Source organism: Ovis aries, chromosome 13, assembly GCF_016772045.2.
Source record: "Ovis aries strain OAR_USU_Benz2616 breed Rambouillet chromosome 13, ARS-UI_Ramb_v3.0, whole genome shotgun sequence".
NCBI lineage: Eukaryota > Metazoa > Chordata > Mammalia > Artiodactyla > Bovidae > Ovis > Ovis aries.
Genome location: NC_056066.1, coordinates 51,747,979 through 51,772,994, shown reverse-complemented (window position 1 = coordinate 51,772,994; position 25,016 = coordinate 51,747,979). Strand labels below are relative to the sequence as shown.

General features: G+C 42.4%; 2 protein-coding genes across 13 annotated transcripts in view; both read right to left on the bottom strand.

The window, feature by feature from the left end:
- Positions 1-23,155, bottom strand: part of UBOX5 (U-box domain containing 5) — a 51,658-nt gene extending 28,503 nt beyond the window's left edge. For 8 of the 11 annotated variants that reach the window (XM_027976867.2, XM_060397634.1, XM_060397638.1 and 5 more), the window contains exons 1-2: positions 23,050-23,155; positions 21,220-21,327 (exon numbers count right to left, since the gene is read on the bottom strand). The gene's annotated coding sequence lies outside the window, so the exon portion shown is untranslated. Of the gene's footprint in view, positions 1-21,219; positions 21,328-22,909 lie in introns of all 11 variants that reach the window. The other 3 variants (XM_012188766.4, XM_012188768.4, XM_060397635.1) reach the window with 2 other exon arrangements.
- FASTKD5 (FAST kinase domains 5) lies at positions 13,292-23,155 on the bottom strand. 2 transcript variants are annotated; one of them, XM_027976866.2, is made up of 3 exons: positions 23,050-23,155; positions 21,220-21,327; positions 13,292-16,025 (listed from the first exon to the last, which is right to left on the bottom strand). In XM_027976866.2, the coding sequence occupies exon 3, from the start codon at positions 15,986-15,988 to the stop codon at positions 13,544-13,546; it is 2,445 nt and encodes an 814-aa protein (XP_027832667.1). In that variant the 5' UTR covers positions 15,989-16,025; positions 21,220-21,327; positions 23,050-23,155; the 3' UTR covers positions 13,292-13,543. The 2 variants fall into 2 exon arrangements, with proteins under 2 accessions (XP_027832667.1, XP_042085741.1); XM_042229807.1 differs by having other exon boundaries at positions 22,910-23,152.
- Positions 23,156-25,016: the final 1,861 nt, after the last annotated feature.

Here is a 25,016-nt window from a genome sequence, read left to right as displayed (position 1 = left end):
GATTCCAGTTTAATTCCACTATCCACACTACTGTCACTCGGCTTATTTAACTTATATGCAGAGAACATCATGTAAAATGCCAGGCTGGATGAAGCACAAGCTGGAATCAAGACTGCTGGGAGAAACAGCAATAACCTCAGATATGCAGATGACACCACCCTTATGGCAGAAAGTGAAGGGGAACTAAAGAGGCTCTTGATGAAGGTGAAAGAGAAGAGTGTAAAAGCTGGCTTAAAACTCAATATGCAAACAACTAAGATCATGGCAAGTGGTCCCAACACTTCATGGCAAATAGATGGGGAAACGAGGAAAACAGTGAAACTTTATTTTCTTGGGCTCCAAAATCAGATGGTGACTACAGCCATGAAATTAAAAGACGCTTGCTCCTTGGAAGAAAAGCTATGACTAACCTAGACAGCATATTAAAAAGCAGAGATATTACTTTGCCAAAAAAGGTCCATATAGTCAAAGCTATGGTTTTTCCAGTAGTCATGTACAGATGTGAGAGTTGGACCATAAAGAAGGCTGAGCGCCAAACAACTGATGCTTTTGAACTGTAGTGTTGGAGAAGACTCTTGAGAATCTCTTGGACAGCAAGGAGATCAAACCAGTCAATCCTAAAGGAAATCAGTCCTGAATATTCACTGAAAGGACTAATGCTGAAAGTGAAGCTCCAATACTTTGGCTACCTGATGCGAAAAGCTGACTCATTAGAAAAGACCCTGATGCTGGGAAAGATTAAAGGCAGGAGGAGAAGGGGACGACAGAGGATTGGATGGCCTCACTGACTCAATGGAAATGAGTTTGAGTAAACTCCAGGAGATGGTGAAGGACAGGAAGTCTGGTGTGCTGCAGTCCATGAGGTTGCAAAGAGTTGGACACGACTGAGCGACTGAACAACAACAACAACAACCCACACTGTAAGAAACAAACTTGAAACAAACCATCATGCTTATTCTTGGTGTACCTGTCACTTAAATGATAAATATGACTAAGTAGAAAAGTTTTCTTTTTGTATGTTTAGAGTTGTAAGTTGATGAAACAATGGGGCTGGGTTCCTGGGGTCACAGGATGATATAAGTAAGAATAAGGCTCCAGATACATGCTCAGAGTACTTCTCACAGCTAACAGCCGATACAGAACTGGATGTCCAAATGGAGACAGACACTTCTCCTCTGCCTCCCTGTACTCAGAGTGAGGAAGGGAATGTACAAGAGCAGTACTGAAAAGAGACCCAGAGGGAGGGTGACCAACCATATGGTCTATTCAGAAAGTGGAATTTTCAGTGCTAAAAACAGGAAAGTCCCAAGCAAACTGGGACAAACTGGTCATCTTATCTCAAAGGTTTCTGTCTGTGTTTCCTTCAAGCAGCCAAGCAAATCTTTTTGTTGCTGAAGACTCAGAACCTAGAAGTAGGGAAGTGTGGAGGGATAATTTAGAAGAGAATAAGGTGACCATGACACTTTCTGAACACCTCTACATCCGTCTTCCTTTGGCTTACAAAGAAGTTGCCATAGCTGAGTTATACAAACTGATTTTTGAGTTTCATGAAAATGTAATGGAAAGTAATTCTGGCAGATACTCATATTTTAAAGACTAGGCTCAAACAGGTTACAAGATTAAAAAAAAAGAGAAGACTACCTGTCAAATAAGAGAAAAGCATTTAGCCTCAAAGAGTGGGTGGAATACCAATGCACTGAGCAATTTTATAAATTGGGCACTTCGGCCTTTAAAGAAGTATAATACTTGTTATAATTTCTAAATTGAGTTACTCGTCCATCTAAGTAAAAAATCTGACTTGTGTTCATTTCTCTTACAGCTAGTTAAAATAAAAGACAGCTGTCTCAGACACAGGAAGACCAGAACACAGGTGTAAGTCCAAAAGAAGCTTGCAATGTTATATACTTGGAGCAATCTTACTTGTTATAATTTCTAAATTGAGTTACTCGTCCATCTAAGTAAAAAATCTGACTTGTGTTCATTTCTCTTATAGCTAGTTAAAATAAAAGACAGCTGTCTCAGACACAGGAAGGCCAGAACACAGGTCTAAGCCCAAAAGAAGCTTGCAACATTATATACTTGGAGCAATCTTCAAGAGCTTAATATGTGCACAAGGTACACTGCTAGGCACAAACGGACACAGTTTTTACTCTTAAAAATTTTGTAGGATCAAAACAAGGCACAGATGGGCAAAGGGTTCTAATACCATTTACTTAACACCTTAATAGCAGAGTCAGAAAACTTCTGTGGGAACCAAGGTAAGGCAGCCAAGCTCTTCATGTACAAATCTGACCCTAACTCTGTCCCTCCCCTCCAGGGCCTTATTATAAGGATGGCCTTATTATCCATCTGTTCTTGCCTCTCTCTTGAATCTTAAACTTATCTCTGACTATTGGATCCTTTCCTCAATATGCAAATAACATTAAAGTCTCTTCTGCCTCCATCGACCACCTAAAAGAATCCAGCCTTGTCCTTCTTAAGGTTATCAATTTAGCAAATAAAAAATTTAAATGTCGACTTAAATATGAAATTTGGATAAATTTGGATAAAAATGTATTTTTTTGGTTGATAATTTGTTTAGTATAAGAATGTTCCATGTACTACTTGGGACATACTAACATTAAAAAATTATTTATTGCACATTCAGCAAACTATGAATAGAATTTCCTGAATATAGTAAAGGGCATTTATGAAAAATCCATGGGGTCTATTATCATACTCTATAGTGAAAGACTGAAAGCATCCCCTCTAAGATCTGGAATAAAACAAGGATGCCTGCTTTCACCACTACAATTTAATTTTGTACTAGAAGTTCTAATTAGAGCAATTAGGAAGAAAATGAAATTAAAAGGCATGCAAAGTAGAAAGGAACAAGTAAAACTAAACACACAGATGACAAGACCCCATATATAGAAAATCACAGAGAATATACACACACCCACTTAAAAGAGTTCATAAAGATGCAGGGTAAGTCAGCTGTATTTCTATACACTGCTGTTGCTGCTGCTGCTAAGTCGCTTCAGTCGTGTCCGACTCTGTGCGACCCAATAGACGGCAGCCCACCAGGCTCAGCAATCAGCAAGTCATATAGGAACATAAGAAAATTCCATTTAGTATAGCATCAAAAATAATACTTGGGGATAAATTTAACTGAGAAGGTACAAAACTGAAAGACATCCTGTGTTCATGGGCTAGACAATTTGACATTATGATTGCAAAGATACTAAGCATTATGAGTCCCTAGGGAAATGCAAATCAAAACCACAATAAGATATCACTTCACATCCACTAGGATGGCTATTTTTTCAAATAACAAAGATATGGAGAAACTGGAACCCTAGTACATTCTGAGGTACTAGGAATGTAAAATGGTATAGCCACCATGGAAGTCTGGAGGTTCCTCAATAAGTTACACACAGAATTAATACATGACTCAGCAATTTACTTCTATATACTTAAAAACACTAAAAACAGGTATTCAAACAAAAATTTATAAGTGAATATTCAAAACAGCTGATAGAGCTGTCTATCAGCATATCTGATAGACAAAGTACCTGAAGAACTATGGACATTGTACAGGAGGCATTGATCAAAATCATCCTCAAGAAAAAGAAATGCAAAAAGGCAAAATGGTTGTCTGAGGAGGCCTTACAAATAGCTGAGAAAAGAAGAGAAGAGAAAGGCAAAGGAGAAAAGGAAAGGTATACCCATCTGAATGCAGAGTTCCAAATAATAGCAAGGAGAGGTAAGTAAGCCTTCTTCAGTGATCAATGCAAAGAAATAGAGGAAAACAACAGAATGGGAAAGACTAGAGAGCTCGTCAAGAAAATCAGAATACCAAGGGTACATTTCATGCAAAGTAAAAAGTGAAAGTCGTTCAGTCGTGTTTGACTCTTTGTGACCCCATGGACTATACAGTCCATGGAATTCTCCAGGCCAGAATACTGGACTGCATAGCCTTTCCCTTCTCCAGGGGATCTTCCCAATCCAGGGACTGAACTCGGGTCTCCTACACTGCAGGCAGATTCTTTACCAGCTGAGCCAATGGGCACAACAAAGGACAGAAACGGTATGGACCTAACAGAGGCATAAGATATTAAGAGGTGGCAAGAATACACAGAAAGTGAGAGTTGCTCATCATGTCCAACTCTTTGTGACCCCATGGACTATATAGTCTGTGGAATTCTCCAGGCCAGAATACTGGAGTGGGTAGCCTTTCCCTTCTCCAGGGAATCTTCCCAACCCAGGGATCGAACCCAGGTCTTCCACATTGCAGGGAGATTCTTTACCAGCTGAGCCATAAGGGAAGTCCAAGAATACTGGAGTGGGTAGCCTATCCCTCTTCCAGCAGATCTTCCTGATTCAGGAATCTAACCAGTCACCACCGCAGGTGGATTCTTTATCAACTGATCTATCAGGGAAGCCCAATACACAGAACTATATAAAAAAGATCTTAATGACCCAGATAACCATGATGGTGTCATCACTCACCTAGACCCAGACATCCCGATATGTGAAGTCAAGTGGGCCTTAGGAGGCATCACTATGAACAAAGCTAGTTGGAGGTGATGGAATTCCAGCAGAGCTATTTCAAATTCTAAAAGATGATACTGTGAAAGTTCTGCACTCAGTATTCCAGCAAATTTGGAAAACTCAGCCGCGGCCACAAGACTGGAAAAGATCAGTTTTCATTCCAATCCCAAAGAAAGGCAATGCCAAAGAATGTTCAAACAATCACACAGGTGCACTCATTTCACATGGTAGCAAAGTAATGCTCAAAATTTCTCCAAGCAAGGCTTCAACTGTACGTGAACCAAGAACTACTGGATGTTCAAGCTGGATTTAGAAAAGGCAGAGGAACCAGAGATCAAATTGCCAACATCCACTAGATAGTAGAAAAAGCAAGAAGAGTTCCAGAAAAATATCTACTTCAGCTTTATAGACTACCCCAAAGCCTTTGATGTGTGGATCACAAAAAACTGTGGAAAATTCTTAAAGAGATGGGAGTACCACTTGACCTGCCTCTTGAGAAATCTGTATGCACGTCAAGAAGCAACAGTTAGAACTGGACATGGAACAACGGATTCTGCTTATTTAACTTACATGCAGAGTACATCATGTAAAATGCTGGGCTGACAAGCGGCACAAGCGGCAATCAAGATTTCTGGGAAAAATATCAATAACCTCAGATATGCCGATGACACCACCCTTATGGCAGAAAGTGAAGAGGAGCTAAAGAGGTATTTGATGAAAGTCAAAGAGAAGAGTGGAAAAAGTTGGCTTAAAACTCAACATGTAAAAAACTAAGATCATGGCATACAAGTCCCATCACTTCATGGCCAAATAGAAGGAGAAACAATGCAAACAGTAAGAGACTTCATTTTCTTGGGCCCCAAAATCACTGCAGATGGTGACTACAGCCATGAAATTAAAAGACATTTGCTCCTTGGAAGAAAAACTATGACCAACCTAGACAGCATATTAAAAAGCAGAGATATTACTTTGCCAAAAAAGGTCCATATAGTCAAAGCTATGGTTTTTTCCAGTAGTCATGTACAGATGTGAGAGTTGGACCATAAAGAAGGCTGAGCGCCAAACAACTGATTCTTTTGAACTGTAGTGTTGGAGAAGACTCTTGAGAATCTCTTGGACAGGAAGGAGATCAAACCAGTCCATCCTAAAAGAAATCAGTCCTGAATATTCACTGGAAAGACTGATGCTGAAACTGAAGCTCCAATACTTCGGCCACCTGATGTGAAAAGCTGACTCATTAGAAACCTGACGCTGGGAAAGATGAAAGGCAAGAGAAGAACGGGACGACAGAGGAGGAGATGGTTGGACATTATCACTGACTCAGTGTACATGAGTTTGAGCAAGCCCCGGGAGTTGGTGATAGACAGGGAAGCCTGGTATGATGCAGTCCATGGGGCTGTGAAGCTTTGGACACGCCTGAGCGACTGAAATGAACTGAACTGAACTGAACTAATTTACAGCAGCACTACTCACAACAGCTAAAAGGGGAAAAAAAAACCCAGTCCATCAACAGATGAATAGATAAATAAAATATTGTATATCCATGCAACAAAATATTATTCAGCCACAAAAAGGAATGAAGTACTAGTACATGCTATAATAAACTTCCCAGGTGGCTCAGTGGTAATGAATTCAAGCCAATGCAGGAGACACAGGTTCGATACCTGGGTCAGGAAGATCCCTTGTAGAGGAAATGGCAACCCACTCCAGTATTCTTGCTTGGGAAATCCCATGGACAGAGGAGCCTGATGGGCTACAGTCCATGGGGTTGCAAAGAGTCAAGCATAGCTTAACGACTAAACAACAACATGCTACAGTATCAATGAACCCTGAAAATATGCTAAGTAGAAGTCAGACACAGAAAGCTGCATATTCTGTTTATACAAAATTCATATATCCATGTATGCAAATCCAAAGAGGCAAAGATTAGTGGCTGTCAGGGTCTGAGAAAGGGGGAAATCTGGAGCGATTGCTAAAAGGGTACAGAGTTTCCTTTGGGGGTGAAGAAAATGCTCTGGAATTAGACAGTGATGACACGCTACACAATACTATCAAGGTACTAAATATCACTGAATGGAACACTGTTTAAAATGGCCAATTTTATGCACATTTTAGAAAACATTATTTGTTGTTTATCTGAAATTCAAATTTAACTGGGCATACTGTAACTTATCTGGCAATTCTAGTCCCATTGTAAATCCTGCTCAAGTTTCTCCATCCCTTCAAGGTTCTCAAGCTATTGCCTCATATTTGTAATCCATTCCTTCCACAGGTGTGCAATCTGGCTTTTTCCATGACAATGTAATTCAAATTGCTATAGTTGGGCTTCCCTAGTGGCTCAGGAGACAAGGGTTCAACTTCTGATCTGGGAAGATCTCACGTGCTGCGGAGCAACTAAGCCCATGCATCCCAACCATTAAGCCTGTGCTCTAGAGCTTGGGTGCCACAACTACCGAAGCCCGAGAGCTCCAGAGCCTGTGCTGTGCAGTAAGAGAAGCCATGGCAGTGAGAAGCCTGAGCACCACAACCCGAGAGCAGCCCCCGACTGCCACAACTTGAGAGCAGCCTGAACACAACAAAGACCCAGCACAGTCAAAACAAACAAATACAAACAAATTGCTAGAGTTAAGGTCATCACTGATGGCCAATTTGCTAAACTGATTGAAGATTTTCTAGTTCTTGCCTTAATTTTCTCTTCCAAGGAACTGAGAATACATACCTTTTCCTTTCTGAAGTAGGCTTTACCCCTGGTTTCTGTGCAGTGAAAGGTTAACTCAGTAGATTTGGAGTTTTCAAGTCTTTCACATTGCAAAGAAATGTCCTGAGAGATAATCTCTAAGCCTTTGGAATACAGTGCCTGATAAGACTGTCTTATATACACCTAAGACCTTGGGCCTTGAGGGCCCTGGTGGCTCAGGCGGTAAAGTGTCTGCCTACAGTGTGGGAGACCTGGGTTTGATCCCTGGGTAGGGAAGATCCCCTCGAGAAGGAAATGGCAACCCATTCCAGTATTCTTGCCTGGAAAATCCCATGGACGGAGGATCCTGGTAGGCAACAATCATGGGGTCGCAGAGTCGACACAACTGAGTGACTTCACTTTCACTTAAGACCTTGGGCCACACCCAAGGTAAACACCAGACAGTTTACACTAACAATGTAATTTATGGTGGAATAACTTGCTAAAGGAACTTCTCTGTGGCTGCAACCGGTGCACATAGCGCGGCCGAGAGAAGCTACCCCACGTCCGAGGTCAGGGGCAGAAGCCGGAAGGACCCCATGCCCAAGGGGCGGTGGCCAAGAGGAGCTACCCCACGTCCAAGGTCAGGGGTGGCAGCCGGGAGGAGCAACCCCATGTCCAAGGAGTGGTGGCTGCGTGGGCGCAGGAGGCCCTATAGGAGCTATTCCACGTTCAAGGTCAGGAGGGGCGGCGGTTAGGAGATACCCCTCGTCCAAGGTAAGGAACAGTGGCTACGCTTTGCTGGAGCAGCCACGAAGAGATACCCCACGTCCAAGGTAAGAGAAACCCAAGTAAGACGGTAGGTATTGCAAGAGCGCATGAGAAGGCAGACACACTGAAACCATAATCACAGAAAACTAGTCAATCTAATCATACTAGGACCACAGCCTTGTCTAACTCAATGGAACTAAGCCATGCCCGCGGGGCCACCCAAGACGGGCGGATCACGGTGGAGCAGTCTCACAGAATGTGGTCCACTGGAGAAGGGAATGGCAAACCACTTCAGCATTCTTGCTTTGAGAACCCCATGAACAGTATGAAAAGGCAAAATGGTAGGATACTGAAAGAGGAACTCCCCAGGTCAGTAGGTGCTCAATATGCTACTGGAGTTCAGTGGAGAAATAACTCCAGAAAGAATGAAGGGATGGAGCCAAACCAAAAACAATACCCAGCTGTGGATGTGACTCGTGATAGAAGCAAGGCCCAATGCTGTAAAGAGCAATACTGCATAAGAACCTGGAATGTCAGGTCCATGAATCAAGGCAAATTGGAAGTCGTCAAACAGGAGATGGCAAGAGTGAACGTTGACATTCTAGGAATCAGCGAACTAAAATGGACTGGAATGGGTGAATTTAACTCAGATGACCATTATATCTACTACTGTGGGCAGGAATCCCTCAGAAGAAATGGAGTAGCCATCATGGTCAACAAAAGAGTCCGAAATGCAGTACTTGGATGCAATCTCAAAAACGACAGAATGATCTCTGTTCGTTTCCAAGGCAAACCATTCAATATCACAGTAATCCAAGTCTATGCCCCAACCAGTAACGCTGAAGAAGCTGAAGTTGAACAGTTCTTTGAAGACCTACAAGACCTTTTAGAACTAACACCCAAAAAAGTTGTCCTTTTCATTATAGGGGACTGGAATGCAAAAGTAGGAAGTCAAGAAACATCTGGAGTAACAGGCAAATTTGGCCTTGGAATACAGAATGAAGCAGGGCAAAGACTAATAGAGTTTTGCCAAGATAATGCACTGCTCATAGCAACACAACACTGCTTCCAACAACACAAGACTCTATACATGGACATCACCAGATGGTCAACACCGAAATCAGATTGATTATATTCTTTGCAGCCAAAGATGGAGAAGCTCTATACAGTCAACAAAAACAAGGCCAGGAGCTGACTGTGGCTGAGATCATGAACTCCTTATTGCCAAATTCAGACTGAAATTGAAGAAAGTGGGGAAAACCACTAGACCATTCAGGTATGACCTAAATCAAATCCCTTATGATTATACAGTGAAGGGAGAAATAGATTTAAGGGACTAGATCTGATAGATACAGTGCCTGATGAACTATGGACTGAGGTTCATGACATTTTACAGGAGACAGGGATCAAGACCATCCCCAAGAAAAAGAAATGCAAAAAAGCAAAATGGCTGTCTGGGAGGCCTTACAAATAGCTGTGAAAAGAAGAGAAGCAAAAAAGCAAAGGAGGAAAGGAAAGATATGAGCATCTGAATGCAGAGTTCCAAAGAACAGCAAGAAGAGATAAGAAAGCCTTCCTCAGTGATCAATGCAAAGAAATAGAGGAAAACAACAGAATGGGAAAAACTAGAGATCTCTTCAAGAAAAGTAGAGATCCCAAGGGAACATTTCATGCAAAGATGGGCTCGATAAAGGACAGAAATGGTATGGACCTACAGAAGCAGAAAATATTCAGAAGAGGTGGCAAGAATACATAGAAAAACTGTACAAAAAAGATCTTCAAGACCAAGATAATCACGATGGTGTGATCACTCACCTAGAGACAGACATCCTGGAATGTGAAGTCAAGTGGGCCTTAGAAAGCATCATTACGAACAAAGCTAGTAGAGGTGATGGAATTCTAGTTGAGCTATTTCAAATCCTGAAAGACGATGCTGTGAAAGTGCTGCACTCAATATGCCAGCAAATTTGGAAAACTCAGCAGTGCCCACAGGACTGGAAAAGTTTGCAGTTTTCATTCCAATCCCAAAGAAAGGCAATGCCAAAGAATGCTCAAACTACCACATAATTGCACTCATCTCACACGCTAGTAAATGCTCAAAATTCTCCAAGCCAGGCTTCAGCAATACGTGAACTGTGAATTTCCAGATATTCAAGCTGGTTTTAGAAAAGGCAGAGGAACTAGAGATCAAATTGCCAACATCCATTGGATCATAGAAAAAGCAAGAGAGTTCCAGAAAAACATCTATTTCTGCTTTACTGACTATGCCAAAGCCTTTGACTGTGTGGATCACAATAAACTGTGGAAAATTCTGAGAGAGATGGGAATCCCAGACCACCTGACCTGCCTCTTGAGAAACCTATATGCAGGTCAGGAAGCAACAGTTAGAACTGGACATGGAACAATAGACTGGTTCCAAATAAGAAAAGGAGTACGTCAAGGCTGTATATTGTCACCCTGCTTATTTAACTTGCATGCAGAGTACATCATGAGAAACGCTGGACTGGAAGAAGCACAAGCTGCAATCAAGATTGCCGGGAGAAATATCAATCACCTCAGATATGCAGATGATACCACCCTTATGGCAGAAAGTGAAGAAGAACTAAAAAGCCTCTTGATGAAAGTGAAAGAGGAGAGTGAAAAAGTTGGCTTAAAGCTCAACATTCAGAAAACGAAGATCATGGCATCCGGTCCCATCACTTCATGGGAAATAGATGGGAAACAGTGGAAACAGTGTCAGACTTTATTTTTGGGGGCTCCAAGATCACTGCAGATGGTGACTGCAGCCATGAAATTAAAAGAGGCTTACTCCTTGGAAGAAAAGTTATGACCAACCTAGATAGCATATTCAAAAGCAGAGACATTACTTTGCCAACAAAGGTCTTTCTAGTCAAGGCTATGGTTTTTCCAGTGGTCATGTATGGATGTGAGAGTTGGACTGTGAAGAAAGCTGAGTGCCAAAGAATTGATGGTTTTGAACTGTGATGCTGGAGAAGACTCTTGAGAGTCCCTTAGACTGCAAGGAGATCCAACCAGTCCATTCTGAAGGAGATCAGCCCTGGGATTTCTTTGGAAGGAATGATGCTAAAGCTGAAACTCCAGTACTTTGGCTACATCATGCGAAGAGTTGACTCATTGGAAGAGACTCTGATGCTGGGAGGGATTGGGGACAGGAGGAGAAGGGGATGACAGAGGATGAGATGGCTAGATGGCATCACGGACTTGATGGACGTGAATCTGAGTGAACTCCAGGAGTTGGTGATGGACAGGGAGGCCTGGCATGCTTCGATTTATGGGGTCGCAAAGAGTTGGACACGACTGAGCGACTGAACTGAACTGAAGCTGAATGTCTTTTGTCTTTTGCTATAATAAGCTCAATGTCTCCAGGGGCTGGGAACTGAGTAACTAAGGTAAAGTGTGTGGGCACTCACTTTATGTCTACATGACTGACCTGCACACCAAGGCCTGAGCTTCCCTGACTGGCAGTATCTGTACGTGTTGGCAAACATCATTGCTGGGTTTAACTAAGTGCTGTCTGTATGTCTCTAATGGAAAAAGACAACTAAAAGCTTGTGACTTGTCTCTCCTAGATACTATACCATGTCCCTTTTTGTTTTACCATTTTTAATCTGCATCCTTTCACTATGATAAACTAAGTTTTCTCTCTAGTGAGTGGTCTTGGAGAGACCAGACTTACTTCTATACCCCTATTTTTTCCTGATTATCTGTCTTTATCACTGGATCTCTTTGCTTTGACCTTCCTTTAAGTCCTGGTATTCTACTCTTGGTCATCTTTTCCGTCCCTACCTGCAATAACCTACTTTCCACCTGTCCTCGGCAATTTTACTCATGGTTTTTGCCATCTGACCTCATGCCCAGGTGAGACTCCAGCCTAAACTCTTCTGCCCAGAGGCGCACCTCAGCATGATCAGGGCAGTCTCAGCGTTAACTCTTTACCCAAACATGTGTCCTGCTTTTGTCTCAAGTTTAGTCGATGAGTCTCTCAGTCTAGGTACTAAAATTCTCATTTTCATCCCCCAAACCAATTAATTAGCAAGTTGTGGTCTTTTTCCCCTCCCAAACATCTTTGAAATGTAAACTTTCCATTCTCATAATTTTGGCTTTCATCATTTCTCACGAGCTCTTGCACACATTTGTGAAATATTCTTATCTCACACATCCCCACCCCTCAATCTAGTTCTGTCCTGCTTTTCCCCTAACATTTCTAAAACATGAATCTGTGCAAATAATCCCTGACTTAGGACCCTTCCGAGGCACTCCAGTCCCTGTAAACCTAGGCTCTTCAGCAAGGTCATAGGCTTTTGTTACCCAGATATTCTTTTTCTCTCTCTAGCCCCACCCTCTCCCTTCCCTCTACACCCAACTCTCCAGCAATGCCCAACCATTAATTCCCTGATCACTCACTGAACATTATTATGTACCAGGACCCACTGTCCTAGGCACTGGAGATAAAGTCTAGACAAAGTTAACTCAAGGGCCTACTTTCCAACAGGGAAATCAACAAATAAATAAAGAGTAGCTTGCTAATGCTGAATGCGGCGGGGAAAACAAACCTGCGGGTGGCGCAGCATGACCACAGGCCAGGGAGGCGGATGTAGCCAGCATGGATGGGGAAGCGACCTTTGAGGGGAACCTAAACAACAGCGGGAGGAGTCCATTTTAAAGGTTTTCCATAGACCTCAAGCTTTTATAAAAGTTACTTGTATTAAGTTTCTCACATATATACATTCTTCTTATGTCTGTGGCTCTACTACAAACCTGAATCTCCCTAAACTTCCTAGTATGGGAGTAATGCATTTCCTTCTTGTTGGAGCTGCTTGCCATGAAAAACATTCTTCTCCCTAGTCATCAGATTTGGGAACCACTGGCCCAACGGGCACTCATATAATTCTACTCTCCTAGGTCCAATTTTAGGAAGAAAATATCTCTCGAAAATGGGTTAGGAAGAATCACGCAAGAGAAGTAGAAATGCAGAAGAGGGAGCTAAGGGGAAGATATTAAGCTACTTCTGAAATGGCTCTTTCAAACAGGAACCAACCAAATCTAAAGGAAAATGAAAAGGACTTTAATTCTAGGGGGTGTGAAGAAAACACACGTGGGGGAAAAACTATGACGTACAAGATAAGCTGCAGAAGATTCTTATTTTAAAACAAAAGATTAAAAAATATATATATATATAAGAAAACCATTTAAAAAAAATTAGCTTTAGACAATGCCTGACTATACTTTTATCCTAAAAATTCAAAGCAATCATGAGATGAGGCTAGTAAACAGAAAGGAAAATAAGGATTTTTTTGACCATATTTTAAGATGTTTATTATTTACCTGTACAAATTGGCAGCAACTTATACAACTGGACCAAGTTATAATTAATTCACAGTAATGTACATTAGCTTCTATCTGCCACAGACAGGGTACAACTTAATCTCAACAGATAATTTTATTACCAAATCTACATTCTGGCTTTTGTAACTGTTTCACAACACCTGGTACAGTGCATATCTACAGCATTTATGAGTAGAAATGACCCTGAAAGGCCCTTCAGAGAGCAGAGGTGAACACCTTCTCATGGAGAAATGCCAGTTTTTCTAAGCGAGTTCGTTTCAGTAGTGGGAGCCATTCCCAGTGAGATAACTCCACCACACGGTACCCAAGTTGATTCAGCTGCCGCCTCTTCATATTATGCAGTCCAAGCAGATCCCTGGAACCATAGCAATACTGGTTCCTGTTTGTCAATTGAATAGCCAGCTTCACTTGTGGGGCCTGCAAGCAGGTCGGCGGGGATAGGCCAGCCATTGGGATGGCCCCCAATCTGTCTACCTTATTGCAAAGGGAACCTCCCACAGGTTTAGCCCTCTCCTCCCCTAATTTCAAGGGCTGCTGCCCATTGTCTGACTCAATTTCCCCCTGGGAATGCCCTTTTGATTTCCCTTTTAGTAGCTGATTCATCAAATCATCAGTAAGGCTGACTCCCACATGCTTAAGCCTTAACTTGGCTACATCTTCAATTGGTATGGCTTCTCTGTTAAATGGTAATGGCTTCATGTTAACATCAAGCTGAACCTCTAAATCAGAAGATCGGGTATGAGGCAAAATCATATGGTGTTTGACATACTGGGGCCCACCCAACATGGTCTCAAGTAAAAAGAGAGCTTCTAGGAATTCAGGTTTTGAGTTCATATCCCTCCTTGCTAAATTCCATAGCATTTCTGACCCCTCTTGTTGAAGCTGAGAACTAAGACGATTGCCTCTGTAATCTGGACATTCAATGCCAACTGTGCCATCAAGAGTATACAGCTCCTTGGTGACCTCAAACTTACTTCTCTCCTGAGCTAACCTGACAAACCCTGGACTCAAAGCGAAATCTATGAGCTCTACTGGAAAGTACTCAGAAAATGCCAGGCCCAGCAAGCACGTGAGCAGGTGTTCTGGGTATCGATTGAACTCAAGCATCTTTCTGTGAATTTCATTTATCAGGCTAGAATAAAACTCTTCTGCATTGGGTGGCTTATAATTCAGAGTTCCAAATGACCACAGAATCTTGGCAACATCTTTACTTCGACAGTATGCTACCCTAGGAGGCAAAGAAGCAGCCACAGCATTCATTACCCTTTCATCCAGGAAGCGTAATGCCGAGCAGGCCAGAGTCAGGTGCATGACACCCTGAACTCCCAGGGAAGGAATTCGCTGAGGAGCAATCTGTCCAAATTGCTTCATGAAATTTACGTGATCCACATGAGTGAAACGGAACATTTTAAGAATATTCACTAAGGCATAACTACTCAGATGCTGCATGTCAGCACAAGCCAGATCTCCAAATTTCCGCATGACAAATTCAGAGAGACTACTACTCGATTTAAAAAACCCCAAACAGATTGAACCAACCTCTTCTAAATTGATCAAATCTATATACTTGAGGATCAATGATTCCAGTTTTTGCATTAGATCCTGGGGTGCCTGACGACTTTCACCTATAATATAAATTAAGTGAGTCAGCTGGGACAAGGATAGATCTTTCCAGTGCAAATTAAGATAACTAAAAAAGATCTTTAAAAACCGAGGTACTCTGCGTCCCAAGTACCGCCAGAGGTCAGCCACCAAGAGAAGTTGATCCAGGCTCATTTCCCATACCTTATGGCAAAAGTTTGTTTCAAACACATCTAGCATTGAATGGGAATGAGGAATTCCTAAACTGACAAAAGCTTTCAAAATACTGATCAGATCTGAGGCATCAAAGAGATGTATGTTTTTCACACTCAGTTGGCAGAGCAGAGCAAAGCTGGTACTGGACAGCAAAACAGGATGTTGCTCTGCAGGCAAAGAACTCAGCTTACAGAAATAGTCAACAATAGTTTGAGGCTGGAGATTATCTTGATAAACGGTGACTTTGTGCAAAATTAGTTCACCTTCTGAAACTGACAAAGGTTGACAAGTCTCAGATCTGTTATAGCTGTGAAGCTGATACTCTGGTCTTAGCTGGAGGAAAACTCGAGGGTCTTCAAGGGAATCAAAAGTTTCTATATCCTCTTCATCAATTTTCATGGCCCTGGGTGAGTGCAGGTTCAACGTGCTGGCCTTAGAGGCAGAAGCCCTGCTGAATTCCAAACCTGGGAGGGTATTGCCGGTTGTCAGAATCCTCCAAGCAGCAGAGGTGCTACAAATGTTAACTTTTCTGGCAAGACGGCAGAGACTGTTTTCTGGAGAGTCCTGTCCTTTGTGCCACATGTAGCTTCTTATATTCCACCATGCCACACTTCGGGTTGCACTGTAGGTAAAAGGATTGCAAAATGTCCAATATCTTATAGGTTTTAACATCTGGAGAATGGCTGCCATTCTGGTGTCAGTACTGATCATTCTAGCAGTCAGAGCACAGTCCTCATATGTCTGACCAAGCAATTTCTTGTTTATATGGTTCTTGATTAGAGCTGGTTGGGAAGGTGTTCCACAGAAAGTGCCTGGAAATCTTCGGCATATCACAAGAGCCATGGATCACAAATGACTGGGCCAGAATTGGTGCCAGATACTGAAAAAAGGGTAGATGAAGAATAAGTGGCTTCCACCTATCTCAATACTAAAATTTACACACCATAAGACATGGATTAAAACGATACCACTGTCCACTCTAAGTAAGTTCAATGTTAGTGAATGCCCAAACCACAAGACAGAATACATCAAGGAAAAACCCCATGTACCCTGCATAAAGGCACAGGAAAACCCCCATCCTAGGGTACCACTGAGCAGTTCTTTGGACTGCTCCTCAGTTTAAATTTCCTCTGTCCTCTGGCCAGACTTTCTTTACAGTTAGAGACAGCTGTTGCACTAAAATCCAACAGGAATGAGGAAAGCAGATTTCCAAAAAGAAAGCTAAGAACAGAAATAAGCAATCTATTCCACCTCTTTGATATTGGCACAATTATACCCACAATAACTGCCCCCCCCACCGCCCGTTCCTCCTTTTGATTACAGAATTCAGTTGTTTTAATGCTACTTCTGTACCTTGTAGAAGATGCCTATTCTCCTCTCAAGAGCTACAAGAGTCTGAATCACTATCGCAGAGTAGTCATTGACTTGGGAAGTAAACTTGAAAACTCACTCACAAGGAATGAAATAGTACCATTTACAGAGATGTGAATAGACCTAGAGACAGTCATACAGGTGAAGTATGAGTCAGAAACAGAACAACAAATGTCATATATCACTTATATGTGGAATCCAGAAAAATGATACATACAGATGGGCTTATTTGCAAAGGAAAAACAGAGACACAGACGTAGAGAATAAATTTATGGATACCAAGGTAGGGGGAGTGGGAGACGGAAAGAATTGGGAGACTGGGAGTGAAATATATACAATATCATGTATAAAATAGCTAACTAATGAAAACCTACTGTATAGCACAGGGAACTCTACTCAATGCTCTGTGGCGACCTAAATAGGAAAGAAAACTAAAAAAAGAGTGGATATATGTACACTGATTTACTTTGCTGTACAGCAGAAACTAACACAACATTGTAAAGCAACTGTACTCCAATAAAAATCAAAAAGAAAAATTCAGCTACTCCAGATACCCCTCAAAATATTAAAAAACCCGAAAAACTCAAGCACTTTGGTGGGGGAGGGTAGAAGGCCTAGGCCCTGCTAACTATCAATTCATGGGTGAGACACAAAGAGCATTTCAAAGCGGGGCTCAGGGAACACCAATTCACGCAACTGCCCTGCTGACAACAAGGGGAGCAGCAGAGCTTTCCTCTGGAGGAGGCATACTAGCAATGTTTCCAGTGAGTCAGGTGTTGATTATTCTGCCTGAGAGCAGCACAAGTTCTACTTTTCCTCTATAGCAGAAACCATGACAGGCTATGAAAATGACTCTGCCATACTCTTGCTCTCAATGCTTACTGTCTCTCCTTCTGCTTGAGAAATGCCAAAGCCTCACAAGCAAAACTCAGGGAGCCCTAAGATGCCAAGATATGGACCAGACATGGCTCATGATGCAGAAAATCCCATGAAGGTTCTGAGGGTGCCAGAATGATTTTCTGAAATGCCTAAGCAATTCCCCTGTCAGTCCCTTCCTTCCAGAGCCCATAGCATAAGAAATAGAGGACTGCAGGGCAAGTTAGAGGCTTTTTTCAAGTAGCCCAACCACACAGGCTTCTCTGGATGGCAGGAAGGTATGCTCCTAATTTCTTTGTGAACCAGAACAGAATTCTTTCATACCAAATCTTTATACACTTAGTTCCATACTGTGGCCTGTGGACCATTCTCCCACCAAGTTTCAATCTGTGGGTCCAGATGCTATAGATCAAGTGTTAGCAAACTATGGCCCAGAGCCCAAATCCAGCCCTCATCTGTTTTTGTAAGCAAAGTTTTAACATAGCCAGGCTATTTGTTAAATGCTTTAAATGCTGTCTATGGCTGCCTTCTCACTACAAAAGCAGAGTTGAGTAATTCTGGCAGAGAATATATGGCTTGTGAAGCATAAAATATTTATTATCTGGCCCTTTACAGAAAAAGTTTGCTATAAACCATTAGCTTACTCCTATGAATGCAAATGGCCAACTTTTTAAAAATTAGAAGACATCAGGAAAATAGTACTGATTTTTTTTTCTTTAACATTTAGATGATACTTAAAGATTTATGCCTTAAAATGGAATCTCAATTAATACTGCAGCTCAGGTATGGTGGGAACAAAGGAGAAAGCAAGTAATGGAACTCTTTAGTTGACAGAACAAGGCTTTTAAGAATACCTGTTTGGAACCTGTAATCTAAATTTAGGTCAGCACAACGTCCAACTAAAGCAATTGTTCAAAGTCCTCCTTCTCATCTTGAGAACTAGATCTGAAGAAATAACTTTAATAAAAAGACAAATTTTTTTTAATAATAACAAAAAAACTGAAAATCCATGTCTTTTCAGAAGGAGTAACCTGGTTTACAGAATAAGTGTGTGTCAGGCATCAACACATGGAAAGATTTATACAAATAGTCAGTGGAACAAACAGAACAAGTGACATCACTTAAAATACACCTATATAAAAGGAAAGTATATAGCTATTAGGAGACTTTCTGCTACACCTTTGACAAATTAACTTTTTCTCCTTTTTAGTAGGATTAAAACGGTTAAATAGAAGAATACATAAATTTAACAAATACTTTTATAACTAATACAACTTTAAAAGCACATTATTTAAGTTACTTCAATTAATATTATCTAAGATTACTTAATGAGATTACTGTATGTGGTCCTGAAATGAAGAATATTTCCTGGATCATCAATGTTTGACTGGTATAGATCCAGTGTTTTGAATTATGTGGCTCTTTCTGATTTGCAAAAATACAGGCTAAGGGACTTTCCTGGTGGTCCAATGATTAAGACCCCATGCTTCCAATGCAGGAGTTGCATGTTGGATCCCTGGTCTGGGAACTAGGATCCCACAAGAACAAGAGCCACAACTGTCTTAGGGTCTCCACTGTGCCAAGCCTTGAATAAGCAGTTTCGTCTGCATTAGTTCCAATTCTTACCTTTTGGCAAGGTAGCTTTTATTATCTCCATATTGTTAATAAGGAAAAGGAGTCTTCACAAGACTAAGAAACCTGATGAAGATTACACAGCTAAGGGACAAAATGGGGTTTGACATCAAAGATTATCTGATTCCAAATCCCACATTGCTAGCGTATTAGAGAGACAAAAAGGGAAGTCAGATTTCAGACAGGAAGGTGGGGAGGACTCCCAAATAATCTATAGGGTTTCCAGGTGCCAGGAAGCTGGAGTGTTAGAACTGGAGGGTTAGGTAAGCTCAAAAGCCCCTCATACCTTTAATAGTCTAAGATCCTAGTTATCACTAGTAATTACTAGTTACAAAAAGAACAAAAAGAAGACATCAAAGACAAAAGTCTACATGAAGGAATGAGTTTACAAGATGCCCCAGTATCAAGGTAAAGAGAACTATCATAATTGAAGATGTGAAAGTTGGCAAGAGAGATATGGGATCCAGAATTTACAGTTCAACATAGAAGGGAAGTAAAGAGGAACCCCAGGAATAATGATAAAGATTCCAGGACTACAGCTGTGAGTAGACACAAAGAGCAACTAGTTTATGCTAGAAGAGATGGATATTACACAGGAGAGAAGAATGACATTTCTGATGGATAATCTGAGGATAAAGAAGTAATTTGTTGTTTAGTCACTAAGTTGTTAAGTTGTGTGTGACTCTTTTGCAACCTCATGGACTGTAGCCAGCCAGACTCCTCTGTCCAGGGGATTTCCCAGCTAAGAACATGGGAGTGGGTTGCCATTTCCTTCTCCAGAGGATCTTCCCAACCCAGGGATCGAACCCACAGCTCCTGCATTGGCAGGTGACTTCTTTACCGCTGAGCCAATAAGTAATAGGTAGATGGAAAACCAAGCCACTAACAGCAACAAAAATTATTAACTCCAGACAATAAAAAAAAGTTGCACAAGGTAAGAATTGTCATATTACACTCCTTGCTCAGCTGTAAATAATATTTACATAATCTTACTAATATAAACCTTGAATATCCATTTAAACAAAAATTTTGAGCAAACTATACTGGGAGGTTAAAGGGAGGGGAAGTGGGAAAGAGGGAAACTGAACAGCAATACATGAGACCTAGAGCATCCAAGTTCATAACAAAGAAGTCAAAAGATTTTATGGACATAGAGATGTTCTAGAAATCAAGAAATAGAAATACAAATGTTATTTATTTAGAGTACACCAATGAATACCAAAAGAAACAAACAAATAGTTGAAAAGTGTCTCTGGAGAACAAAAACGGAATTAATATTTAGTGTTATAAGATCTGTCAAACTATCTGCTTTTTTTTGGCCACGCCATGCGGCTTATGGAATCTTAGTTCCTGAACCAGGGATTGAACGTGCACCCTGGACAGTGAAATCTCCAAGTCCTAACCACAGTGCCACCATGGAATTTAACTATATAAGCCATGCACACATATAACTTTGAAAAAAATTAAATTTACAAAAATGATGTTCTAACAAGAAATTGTTCTTCAAGAAGAGTAAACTAAATACTCAAGAGAAAGGTTGAAAAGTTACTTCCAGTACAAGGACTTCCTACTGTCTGTAGAACTTCTCTATGGATGCCCAGTAATCAATGATGACAAACTAATCTTAGAGCCATGCAGACACAAACTGCAAATGGCAAACAGTAGCTACTCACTTTTCTGCCACGCAACTTTTAGCAGAGACACTATATCTACGTATGCAGAAATGAAATACAACCACTTTAGAAGATAAGTATTAAGTAGTGTAGAGAAGGAAACGGAAGAAACACAAGGAAGATATAGAATCAATAAAGCAGAAGAGTGGGGAGAAAAGGCATTTCAAAGAAAAAGAGGCCAGGATGTTTTGCCTAGATAGAGACAAACACAGAGGAGAGTTAGTTCCTCCTTATTTAAGGGTTCCCAAAGAATCCATAAGAAAGCTGGAAAGAGAACACTAAGAGATGCCCAACTGGTTAACTCATGTCTCCGCTAAAGGTTCAAATTTATGTGACATCATTTCACAAAGTCCCTTTCCTAGCGTAAATGTCCCAAGGATACTCCCCTCCCCATCTCCTCTTTAGGGGTCCTAAAGAACCAGAGTGGAGCCTCAGACACCACTAGACCAACCACAGCTGTTCTGAAAGACACTGCCCAAACCACCCTGAATGATGTGATTTCACAAGAGCGAGAAATCTTACCTTTCCACCTTCCAGGTACAGGTCTGAGCAAGGCCGAATAGCTTCGTTTTAAACTACAGTCCAGAAGTTAGAGGAGGGGAGCCAGGCGGAGGAAGGCAGCCATGCTAACTGTAGATTAAGTATATGACACCCTCAGCATATTCAGTTTACCAGATACCAGATCTCATCTCTTAATTCTGATTTGATTCTTTTGCTTTAACCCACTTATGTCCTGATAAAATTCTAAAATTACCACAAATAAATGGATACTTCAAACTCCACTTTTGTCTTATCAAATAATGTGCTGAGTAGCCCTGAGAATTAAAAAGACAAAAAACTGATTTTCTCTCGGCGCTGGAGTCTATGAGAGGATTGACAAAATCCCGACAGGTAAATTATCTGCATCCACAATCATTTGAAAACATTTCCAAATAAACAGTTCAAGTACCTATCACTTTTAGCACAACCAAATATTTGATTTTATCAGTTTTCCTATATTTGCAAGACTGCATAGTATGGTATTTCAGAAAAGTGAAGGGGAAACATCAGAATTCTTTGGTATCAAAGTTGACTTATTTGCACGGTAAATGATAAGGCCTTACTGGGGACCTGAAAATATAAGCTGATGAATGGGGAAGAAAACCATACTGACAAATTAAATTAGGCCTGTATAACTGCCAAATGCCTTGCTCTCTCAGTTGTATTATGTAGCATGGAGTTTTTCAATTTTATTCTGGTCTACCAGGCAGTAGCAAATCCATCCCAGAGCCTGCCTAAGGCTATTCAGAGCACTGAGTCACAAAATCTAGGCGACTCACAGAATGTGAGTAAAGTACAGAAAACATAAATTCAGATTCCAGCAGCAACAAATGACTAAAGCACAGAGGTTAGCCATGTTGGTGTTAAAGCACTTGGCTCCAACTCCACAGGATGAAGAACCTCCAAGAGTCTGCACTAAGTGGGCAATGAAGCATCACCTGAGGAGGCCCATGAATATAACTGGTATGGAGAGGCCCCAAAGCTCCCTGAGTTGGGAGAGAAGAGCTGTGTCATGATTTGTACAGAAAGAAAAATGGCAATTATTTTTCTTATCCCCGGATACAAAAAAAAACGGAGGGAGATACCCATAATATCCTTAGGCTTGTGCAACCAGAAATTATCTGTTTAAAAAAAAAGGGGGGGGGGTTATATATCTTGTATTGTTATTTACTAAAGACTCAACCTGTCCCAGATACTAAGCAAATGCCGCAGGGCCTTGCTACTCAAAGTGCAGCCTGCGGAGGAGCAGCATCAACCTCACCTGGAAAATGGTGAGAAACGCAGAATCTCGGGCCCCACCCCAGACTTACACACTCCGAATCTCCAAATTTCCAGGTGAATCGCATACACTTAAGTGGGATAAGAGGAGTGGCAAAATATTTCATTACGTTCTCACAAAAGCCCTGTGAAACAAGTACTGTTATTCGTCTCACAGAGGAAAAATCAAGGTACAAGTAAGAAGTGGTAGTGGTAGTCGTTTAGACCTGTCCGACTCTTTGCGACCCTATGGACTGTAGCCTGCTAGGCTCCTCTGTCCATGTAATTCTCTAGGCAAAAATACTGAGGTGGGTTGTCAATCTCTTCTCCAGGGGATCTTCCCGACCCAGGGACTGAACCCGGGTCTCCTACATCGCAGGCAGATTCTTTACCATCTGAGCCATAGGCCGCTTACCAAAGGCCACAGGACTCCAGGTATCCGAGGTTCTCCCTAGAGCTGGTCCTGGCATAGGTGCCCGCAGCTCAGGCCTGGAAGCGCGGCCCAACTCGGCAGGGAGCGCCGCCACGGCCTCCTCCCCGGCCGCCGTCACTCACCTGAGCTTGGCGAGTGCCGGCGACGCAACAGCACTCGCCACTCTCGCAGGCTGCGGAACCACGAAGACCTCCCCGGCTTCACCCTGGCCTCACAGCCCCCACTTCCGGTAAGCTGCCCGCTACTTCCGGTTGCTGATCGAGTGACGGGTGCGGCCGAGGCTCAAAAGACTCTGTCGGCGTTTTCCAAGGACGTTTTTCCACAAGAAGACGTCACTGCGGAGTCAGGACCTGCGGAGGGAAAACCCCGCAGTGGATGGATCGCTCTGGAAGTCACTGAATAGCCTAGATACAGGTTCGAATCTCAAACCGCTACTCAGGCTTTTATGGCCTTGGCGAAGTCCTGTAAATTCTCTAAGCCAGATTTCTCGTCTGCACAGAGTGCTCTCAGGAGGAGAGTTAGTGATGGATAGACGAACCTGTTAGGAGAAATGGATTTGAAGAGCTGGCTGAGGCGGCCAGAGCTTTGGCAGATGAGCCAGGGTGATCCTCCACCTCCTCAAGTAGCGGGGCTCCCACCTGAGTGAGTATGGGCAATTAGGCAGGGAAGAGACTCTCGAGACTTCCAGGAGCACTTGCCAGCAGACGGCCCTTACTTGGAGGCACTGGAGACTGCTGATCAGGGTGGTCACACCTCGTCGGTGCTTTAAAGGGCTGTGAGGGGGACCTGAGAAATGGTGCTCCCTCCAGGGCACCATCTTGACAGGTAAACAAAATCAGTGTAAGGAGGACACTTCACTGTGAGGGGCAAGCCTGGCATCCCAACTCCTGAGCTCTGTGGAGCGCGCTGTTTGCCTCAGGGTGCGCATTTGAGGCCCCAGACCACTGACACCCCTTCTCAGAGAAAGTTCTCTCACTGAAGCCAGATCACTGAGTTGCTGATTATGACCGTCCTTGCCAGCAGAACCGAGAACGAGCCTGCTGCTGCTGTTGCTGCTGCTACTAAGTCGCTTCAGTCGTGTCTGACTCTGTGCAACCCCATAGATGGCAGCCCAACGGGCTCCCGATTCTCCAGGCAAGAACACTGGAGTGGGTTGCCATTTCCTTCTCTAATGCATGAAAGTGAAAAGTGAAATTGAAGTCTCTCAGTCGTGTCCGACTCTTCGCCACCCCATGGACTGCAGCCTACCAAGCTCCTCCGTCCATGGGATTTTCCAGGCAAGAGTACTGGAGTGGGGTGCCATCGCCTTCTCCCAGAGAAGGAGCCTAGGAGATGAAATAAACTGTAATTGCTCCTCAGCAGCTGTGACAGTCCCGTTCCTCTTTGCCAAATACTCAACTTCTCAGCCTCTCTTGAAGGGGGAAGAGCATCCGACTCAGTTCCAGCCCACCAAATTTAAAGGGAAGGAAAAAAAAAAGGAAGCAAAAAATTTTAAGGGAAGGATAGTGTGAAGGTTCTGGGAAACCGTTTACTTTTTTGATAAAGTGCTGCTGCCTCAGTCACTTCACAGAACTGTGACTGCTGCCTTGTGGCATGGAGAGAACAACATGCAAAGGATGGGAGGAGGATGGAAAGTCTAGGTCCTTGATGAACCAACATCTCTGACACTTAGAGCATACTTATGTCCAGACTGTGTCAGGTGAAGAAAAATACACCACTCTTTGGGGTCCTGTAAAACAGGTTGTGTTATTTGTGGCAGAGTATGGAGAAGGCAGTGGCACCCCACTCTAGTACTCTTGCCTGGAAAATCCCATGGACGGGGAGGAGCTTGGTAGGCTGCAGTCCATGAGGTCGCTAAGAGTGGACACAACTGAGTGACTTCACTTTCACTTTTCACTTTCATGCATTGGAAAAGGAAATGGCAACCCACTCCAGTGTTCTTGCCTGGAGAATCCCAGGGACAGAGGAGCCTGGTAGGAGGCCGTCTATGGGGTCGCACAGAGTCGGACATGACTGACGCGACTTAGCAGCAGCAGCACATTCTTAATTGAGGAGCTTTGTGAGCCCAACCAAAGGAATTATAAACATG